Here is a 9,772-nt window from a genome sequence, read left to right as displayed (position 1 = left end):
TGGCTCGATAAGCTAGGCTGGAAACAAAACAAAGCAAAGGGTGACCAATGCTGGAAATATATCAAATAGGCGTTACACAGAGTCAATGTACAAAGCCTACAATGCTACTACACTACATTGGCAGCAATCGGACCAACTATTTACTGCACCGTCAATGACATGGAAAATAGATGCGCACACTGCTACTACTACAAACAAATGCTCAAGTTTGTCTTTTTCAATTAGCTTAAGGAACAACAATATGGTTTACCAATGTTATCAACCTTAAATCAATTCCACAATTCAAAATAGAAATCTATGTTTTTCTCCTTCTTAAACAATAGCGACGCCTCTAAAAGAGTTAAAACAAGAGAAACAAGGAACAAACCTGAAAGTATAGCAAGTAAACTAAACATATATATAAAAAATAAAGTCTGCCGCTTACCATCACATCAAAATCAGAACATAGAAGATCAAAATATGTTGAAAAAACTTCCCACAATCCATCTCAAGAAAAAAGTCTTCAAGTATTACGACCAACAAGACAAAGATATATGCAAAGAGGTCTTGACCTTCAGGGACAACTACATCATAGAAAACTCGGCTTAGAAAATTTGGGCTATACAAAATCAAAAAGAATAACCGAATCAAAGCAAGGCAACACAAGCAACACTTTCAGAGGATCAGGGAAATACAACTAGAAACCAATTAACATTATTTGGCAGCACTTCACAAAACCATCACCAAAGACAAAGAAGGTAAGAGATGCATACACCTTTAGTAAACTAAAGAGATTCAGAAATACGAGTGCCACAATCAGATAACCGTAGCACTAAATTATATGAAAATGAAAACTGAGCCAACAAAAAAACAACCCGGACTGTATAAATTAACATCAAGATAAACAAGAAAATAAATTTTTCCCAAAACACAACTCACATCGAATCGAAAAAATCACTTAGAGGACAAACGTAAAAAAAAATACAACTAAGAACACAAAAACAACTCACAACTTAATTAGGAAATCTAAGAAAGACAACACATTTTCATATAAAAAATTTTGAACACAAATTCACATTTACGTTTAACGAAATCAACAGGGGGATAACCAAATATCTCCTACAGATGCAAAGCGACCATATTTAAAAATTATAATATTTTAAAAAAAAATTAAAAGCTAAGAACGTTTAAAAATTTCAATATTTATAATATTTAAACTTTTAAAATTTTTAAATATTATAATATATTTTTTTTGAAACTTTTTAAAGTTTTAATCTATACTAATAAAAAGTATGAGCTATAAGCTCCTTAAGGCATCCACTTAAGCTTTAAAACCACCAATAGTGATTAGACACCTCACTAATTAAGATTTTTTAAAAATTTCCAGAATTTTATTTATTAAAAATTATGTTAAACAACCTATCAGGATTTGGTGGAGTAATCAACATTGTGGTTGCTTCGCTAATTCTTGAGTGAAATCTTTTTACCTGGTTTGGTTTTTATTAGCATTGTTTTTATGTGGATAGATGTTCTGAACCATTGTCTAAAAAATTTCTAGCCGATGTGGGATATTGTACATAGTTGTTTTATTTCCATAAATTTAAAAAATTTTCTTTTTCTAAAAATTCTGGAAATTTAAAAAATGTTAATGAATGATATGTCAAATCCGGATACAAATAACGCAACTTCTTACAATTACATACGTGATAAATAAAACTTGGTCGATTTCGTACGTGATAAATACATGATTACATAACTATTTTTTCTACATACAAAAAAAACTTGGGCTTAATTCTAACGCAGCCCATTACTGCCAAACCAGTCTCAGCCCAGCTGCACACCAAAAACTTTGATTGTAACGCTTTTTGTGACTTCAAACAATTGCTCGATTCTGTTAAAAAAAAAAAACCTCAAATCCATACTCTACTAATCAGTTTATCTGGGTATGTTATCTAATTCTCTAAAACCATATATCAGTTTTGTATTATGTTTTTTTTTGCTGTACCAAATTGAAAACAAGAGTGATAAGAGAGGGTGGATTTGGTCAGAAGAAGAATCTCAACTGCTTCACTTTTAATTGTAGGAGTATATGACACCCAAAAAGCAGCAGCATATACAGAGCCGTGCCTAGAGGTTTAGAGGGCATAGGCAAAAAAAAATCATATTCGAAATAATTTATAATATAACACTTCTAATATTTCATAATAATTTTATAACCAAAGGTATACAATAATATTTCATAAAAAGTTCAAAAAAAAAAGGTAGACATAGTATTGTGTCACTATCAACAACAAAAAATTGTTTTGGTGATTATATGAATTTTAAATAAACTGTGGTGTAAAAATGTGATATCTAAATAGTACTATTAGAAAATATTAATATGCAGAGATCCTAACTTGTCCGTGTATTTATACTTTAGAGATCCTACATATTGCAGTATTGGCATTGTCCTATATTCACTATATTTCCTTATTACGTATAGAAATTTCCATAACCTTACTTTGATACATGCATGAAAAACACTAATTGACAAAAATATGGCTTCTTAAACTTTCTACAAAATTAGAGGCCGGAGGCGAGTGTTTCTTTTTCCACCATGTAGGCACGGCTCTGAGCACATACGATCCAGGTGCTCTCAAGTACTGGGGACATGACACACCAACTTTTATTTTCCAGTAAACCATTAAAAAAAAAAAAGTTTGATGGGGTTTGATGATGCATGTTGCTATAGAATTAGTTTGGCTTCAATCTCCTCTATCTTAGTGGTGGTGAATTTAATTAAAAATTAGCCAACTTTAACTTTCCCTAAATTGTTTATGCCACGAAATCATTGGGTTTTTTTTTTTTAAATTAAATTATCGATTCAAATGCAGGATTGTAGGGATGGCAAAGCGTCGGGAATTGCTCACATATGGAGAAGGCGTCCTTGTCCAAAATCTCTTTTGATGGTACTTGAACTTCTTCTCTGTTTTGTTGGAAACATTTGACTTGCTGACTTCATATAGGGTTATAGAAATTGAGAAGCCATGTTATCTACTATGACTTATTTGCTTCCAGTGATTCAGTTTAACAGATGTATAGCCGGTTGTAGATCTTACACAAGATTATAATTGATCTATATTTTTTCTTGCTAATAATTTATATTGTTCTTCCTCATCCAAACACCTCTGGTACTGTGAAAAAAGCTAGAGGAATGTTCAAGGAGAAACTGCGAGAACTTGGAGGGCTTGATGCAGTCTTTGACGTTGTAATAAATTGTCATGCTGTAATGGAGGTGTGGACCTGTTTGTTTCATTTTTATCATTAGTTTCTTCTAATAAGATAAGAACGACTATCTTTGTTTGGCTAGGATGTCAAATATTTCTGTATAGTATCATAGATTGCTAGCTTTATAATTGTTCGATTATCTTTAGGATCATATTTTATTTGAATCCAATTTTTTTGCTGGAAAATCGTTGCAAGTCAAGGTGGCTTTAATTGTTTTTCTGTCTCATATTGGAAATTTTGTACCAACAGATGCAGCAACTGTTGGTTTAACCGACAGTTCAAACGTCCTGCATTCTTTGATCCTTCTATAGTCACATTTTTATGTATATAACCAAGGATTCACACAACACCTGACCATGCTAAGGTAAGCTAAAGGGTCTCTTTCAAACTTTTATTTCTGTGTGTATTTGAATGTTTTCAACGAGACTTTTCTCGTCTTTTGAAAAACAAACTTATCCACTACTATACAGGATTCATTCTATACATCCCCAAACGACCAACTATCCAGTTCAGAGATCTATATCAAAAACAATTTAGCTGCATATGGGTCAATCATTTCAATAGCAGGATCAGGACAGAATTTCAACAACCGCTCCCCAGCTGAAGAGTCTCCTGGATGTTCCTCTGATACTATGTTTTGTTATATATGTTTGGAAAGAGTTATAATCAATGACCGTAGTGTAAAAATTGAACCATGGTAGTGACAATTGACAAGATAGTTTCTCCAGACAGAATTGCTAAAAACTGTTCTATTTGTGGATAGTGATAAGTTTGTTTTGCTTACCGTAGTTTACAACAAAATCCACATGAATTTATTTAACTTAGTTTCATTCATGATTACAATTTTTGACACTCGTGCTACTTTTTTTTTTGTCAAAGGTGTCCCTTGGATGTGTTACCCCGTTTGCAGTTGTAAATGAATCAGCAAGGTATTGTTTTCCTTAACATTGGTTCATAAGTGTGCTCCTTTTAAGTTTTTAATTATTGTCGTTGACTGACATTCTTCTTACAACTTTCCTTTGTTAAAGAGATGTGTCGCTCTTGTTAGACCACAAATTCAAGAACCAAAAGCGGTGCATATTCCACCCATTGACTAACGAAGTCTCTGTGTGTAAGTACTTCATTACATACTTTTCTTGTATGGTTCAAGTTCATGCCATATCGAAATAGTTATCTATCATCCCAACTTAAGAAACATAGAACCACGAGGTGGTGGGCTAGTAGTTCTAGATTTAGTGAAAGAGTCGCCGTGTTGGTTTAGGCCAGGGATCAATTCTCCCCAAGCGCAGAATTGCTCAGCTTTATCTCTTTGGCCACATGGATATTACTTACGGACCATTTGCATATCTGGGGGACCCTAACCGTGGGATACCCTCTCCCCAGAGAGATTAATCTTGGACCCCTCCATAGGTGTGAAGATTTACTTTTTAATTTTGAAGATTTTATTGGAAAAAGTCCGGATTTTTATTTAAGGGTTTTGTGCAAAAAAACCCTCCAAGTAATTTTTTTTTTGCAAGAAAACCCTCCACATCAAATTAATGCAGGTCAATACTACAATCTCAAAAGTCACCCGCAATATAACCATTCTCTGTATCGATGACGTGGCAATTCAAAATCTTGCTGTTTTGGAAACAAAAGACGGCAAAGCATTGATTGTTTTTTAATTTTTAATAAAAATTAAATAAAACAAAAAAATCTCTTCTCCCTTTCCTCATCTTCTTCTTTTTTTTTTTTCATTTTTCTTCAACAGAATCAATGGCACTAACAGCGTAATCCCAAGAGCAAAGATTGACCCAAGAACTCCGATCAAGGAGCTCGAATATTTGTCTTCTTCTTCCTTTGATTATATATATTGTATGCAGCAAACGAAATTTCTAATTTCAAAACCTAAGCCCCTAATCTAAATTCGAGATATTGAGATCAATTTGGTATTAGAATTCCCTAATCTAACTTTGAAGAATAAGACTTTTTTGTTTTCATTAATTTAATTTTTATTATAAAAAAAAAAATCAATCCTTTGCCAATTTTTTTGTTTTCAAAACAGCAAGATTTTGAATTGCCACGTCATTGATATAGAGAAGGGTTATATTGCGGGTGACTTTTGAGATTGTAGTATTGACCATGTGGAGGGTTTTATTGCAAAAAAAAAATTAGGGTTTTTTTGCACAAAACCCTTTATTTAACAACAAATAGTCATTATTTTCTACTTAATTTAGTTGTAAATGTATTTCTAATCATGCAAAATGCAAATTTATGTTGTTCGTCTCGTTAACCTAAACCCTAATCGTCTTTACCGGTAAATCCAATTCACCGATCGATGTCACTGGTCCGTTGTTTATCCCTCAGGTCGGTGCTCAGAGCTCGACATCACCGATCCTCTTATTCATGTCTAACCCATCTTCACCAGACTCCTCGTGAAGAAGAAGAAGAAGAAATTACTCCATCAATCCGAAGTTACCACAGTATCATTCACCAGAGTTCGTTCATCAACGGTGGATCGGCTCTACATCTCTCTCGCAATCATCTCTCTGTTTTCCAATCTCATCCAGCTACGGTTGCGTCAGATCGATTCATCTCCACCTTCAGGAGCAGCTTCCCTGGTTCCGGTGACGCCGTCATAGACTGGTTGTTGCAATCTGCGGTTTCTAGGGCTTTTGAGTTAAACAACGTTGCTGATGTTCTTGTTTCTCTTGATCACTTGCTTACGTTACTCAACTCTTTCACATTTTCTCAATGGTATGATCTTCAACAGAGTTTTATTATACTGCTAAACATGGTTATTGGTTAATACCGTTCTGCTTTGTCTTTAAATTAAGTAACTTTGTGATCAATCTTGGTATATACTATTATCTTCGAATGTGTTACATTACGTACAGGTGGGTGTTTATCATCGTCACCTCGCTGTTGATTCGTGGGATCACAATTCCTGTTATGGTTGATCTTCTTCACAGTATTGCAAGGTTTTTTAAAGTAAGTTTTTTTTATGCTCTAAGAGATTAAAGATAGACGAAACTTTTGGCTTTGAGTAATTTAGTAACAACTTAGCCAAACATTAATTTTATAGTAGATATCTATTTGTTGAATTGCATCCTTGTTTTCATGAGAAATTGATTTAGTGAATCTGTCTTTGTACAGAGTCTTGGCTCGGACCAAGGAAAGGCTCTAGACAAGGTAAATTGCACTACAAGAAAACAGCCCATTCCCGACTACAGTAAGAGTCGTTAAGTAGTCGCTAATTTGCTGTTTACGACTCAGTTACGGCTAAAGCGTGTAGTCGTAAATCTTTAGTCGGTAAAAGAATTAGTCGTAAAAATAGTCGTTATTTAACGATTATTGTACGACAAAATTCCGTAGTCGTAAACATAGTCGTAACAGAGTCGTAAATAATTACGACTACGATACAACAGAGTTACGATTAACCAGCAGTTATATAGGCAGTTGTAAAGGAGTCGTAGTGTAGTCGTAACATTTGAAGACTCGGTTACGACGGATTTACGACTAATCATGATATACAGTAATTTTGCTTGTAGTCGTAACGTAGTCGTCACATGCTTATTGATTTACGACTATTTGGCTACTATTCTAAACAAATTAATAATGTAATTTTAATTTGTTTAGCGACTAATGTTTTGTGGAAAACAAATTTATAAATGTTTTAAATTGAAATTGGTACCTGTTTCTCAAAATATTATGAAACCAATATTGTAAATAGAACAAAAACAAGATTAAGACAATAAAGTCATATTAACCATGATTTATAATACAAACCAAAAGACCAAGTTTCTCACAAGACAAATATACAAACCAAAAGAGACAAATGCATACCAAGTATACATGTGTCTCAACAAAAGAGACAAGTTCAACAAAAGAGACAAGCTCAACAAAAGAGACAAGCTAATTAGTTTGGTCTATGAAATTGTAGGTGAGAAGTTAACCTAAAAAGCATCACTGTTTGAAGATGGAGAAGGAACCGGATTTGAAGGTGGAGCTGTTGCAGGAAGTGTGGTTGAGAGTGGCTCTGTGGTTGCTTCAGCTGATTGAGTCTTCATAAACTCTATAAAGGCAGGGTCAGTATTGCGCAGGTACTTCTCGACTAAGGACAAATGCTCTAACTTGTCCTTCTGCTCAGCCACAGCTTGGAAATGTAGTGCTTCACGGGCAGCAAGCTCTGCATCACGAGCAGCAACCTCTGCATCACGACGAGAATTATAAGCAGCCTGCTCTTCGATTTGACGTTGAGTTTCCCTCATTTGCTCTTGCAATGACTGAAACATTGCAGACTCTTGTTGTTGGTTTTCCTTGCCATTGAGAAGAGGTTGAAGAGTATGCTTAAGACTTCCAACTCCATACAGGTTTCCTCGTGAATCTTTCTGAGTAGACTACAAGAAAACAAAGAGAAAAACACTACATAAAGAGGCTGTAGAAATCGAAAGATAATTCAATGTGGGTTGTGAAAAGTGATATTTACCTGAATAAAGATGTTTGTGTAATCATCTGCTGTGAGCTCTGGAGGCTGTGAAGTATGTTCCCCAAGGTCGGACAACTTCTGCTGCAAGTTCTTCTCATAATTGAGAGAGATTTGCTCCGCCTTCCGGTCAACATAAGTACCATCTGGCTTGGTATGTGTCTTAATAAAAACCTCACCAAGACTAACCGGTCTTCCCAATTCCCTTTCCTGCAATGTTACAAAAGAATCAAGGGTTATGACATCATTTAAAGCTCCAAATGTAAAGAAAAACAAAATTTATGGGTATATAAAAGTTACTAACCATTTCGGTATGGATTTGTTGATAAGACTTTGGCCCTGATAAGTGGACGTGAGGACCAAGACCACCACGATCAGACATACGAGCTTTAGAGTAGGTGAGACTCCTTTGTTGTGCTTCTTCAGTCTCCCAATAATCAACCATTGTTTGCCAAATAGTATCTCTGATCCATTTTGGTCGCTCTCCACTAGTCTTGGCATTGCAAATCATGTCTTTCATCCGGCGTTGGCAGATGAGCTCGAAAAACTGTTGAACTGTCCCAGTAATCAAAGGATCCCATGTGTGTGTTTTCTACATAGCAAAGACAATATAATGATGTTAGTGGAAACTCAACAAGTAAACCTATATGTGAAAAGGTTAAGAGAGAAGAAAACTGTACAGCAAACTCGATGAACCATCTCTGTTGTCTGTCCCGAGGCACACATGTCCAGCTGTAGTATGGACCATCAAATTTATTTGTAAAATTTTTAGTAATGCTCCTTACCAGTCGCGATTTTTCGTCACGAGTAAACCTGCAAACACAAAACAGCAAAAAAGATGTCAATGTTCTAAAACAGATAAGGACCAACACAAAACAGATGTCAAAACAGATTGAGTACTTATACTTATGTATATATAGGACCAACGCAAAACAGAACCTATTAAGAACAATCAAAACAGACATATATATAGGTCCAACACAAAACAGATGTCAAAGATTGAGTACTTATACATATATATAGGCACAAAACAGAACCTATTAAGAACCATCAAAGATTGAGTACTTATACCAACAAATCAGTTATAGTTTGTTTGATTGAGTACTTATACCAACAAACCGGCTCAACAAAAAATAAAACCTATTAAGAACAATGTAAACAGACATCAATGTACTAAAACTAACCATCAAAGAGCATCACAGACAATCAAAACTAACCATCCTCAGACAAGCTCCGGATTAATGTTCTAAAACTAACCATCCTCAAACTAACCACCTCAAACAATCAAAACAGACAAGCTCATTAGAAGAATGTATTAATACCAGGTCGTCTTTGGCATCGGTGTGGGGGAGAGGACGGTGGTAAACTTCTCACGGTTTGGAACTCTAAGCAGGGCATTTAGAGTGACAATCGTGTCCTCCTAGAGCTCTGGATTTGAAGCCTCAGAGCCTTCATGGTAGTTGTTACCGTGAGATGATGGACGGCTCTGAGCTTGAGAGTTATCAGCTGGAGACGGTGGAGCGTCTTGTAGTGGAGGATCAGCTGGAGACTGTCGCGGATTGTTTTGGACCTCCTCTGACGAAAGAGGCTGTTGAGTCTGACGTTGTTGGTTCACCGAGGTCTGGAAAAGAGTTTGTGGCGGTGGATAGTTGCGGATCTGTGGTGCTCCTGACGGTGAGGGTCTCGGGAAAACGTGGTCTTGCTCTTGGGGTGTTTGAGGATGGGGCAAATCTGCTGCCGGCGTAAAGTTGTATTGTGGCGGTAGAGGGTTTGGTCTTCTCGCTTCCTTGATGGGGGTCGACCCTTCGGTTCTTTGGAAGAAATTACGGTCCATCTTCCTCTTTCTTCCTCGCTTAACTGGAGCTTTGGTCGGAGCCTTAGTTGCAGACTTCGTTACAGATTGTGTTGGAGCCATCGTGAAGAAGAGAATCGGGAGACAGATGAGAAAGACAGACAGAGAAGAGAAAGCAAATCGGGATTCAGAAGAGAAATCGGGAAGAGGAGAGTTTCGAAGAGTTATCGAAGAGGAGAGTTTCGGAGTTATCGAAGAGAAGAGAAGAG

General features: G+C 35.8%; 1 protein-coding gene across 1 annotated transcript in view; it reads left to right on the top strand.

Annotated features, from left to right (window-relative positions):
- Positions 5,564-9,772, top strand: part of LOC104793924 (mitochondrial inner membrane protein OXA1-like) — an 8,489-nt gene continuing 4,280 nt past the window's right edge. Inside the window, exons 1-3 of the mRNA XM_010520345.2 lie at positions 5,564-5,982; positions 6,123-6,216; positions 6,382-6,424. Coding sequence (XP_010518647.1) covers positions 5,564-5,982; positions 6,123-6,216; positions 6,382-6,424 — 556 coding nt within the window. The remainder of the gene's footprint in view (positions 5,983-6,122; positions 6,217-6,381; positions 6,425-9,772) is intronic.

This window comes from Camelina sativa, chromosome 6, assembly GCF_000633955.1.
Source record: "Camelina sativa cultivar DH55 chromosome 6, Cs, whole genome shotgun sequence".
Taxonomy (NCBI): Eukaryota; Viridiplantae; Streptophyta; class Magnoliopsida; order Brassicales; family Brassicaceae; genus Camelina; species Camelina sativa.
This window is presented reverse-complemented; position numbering and strand designations above follow the sequence as displayed.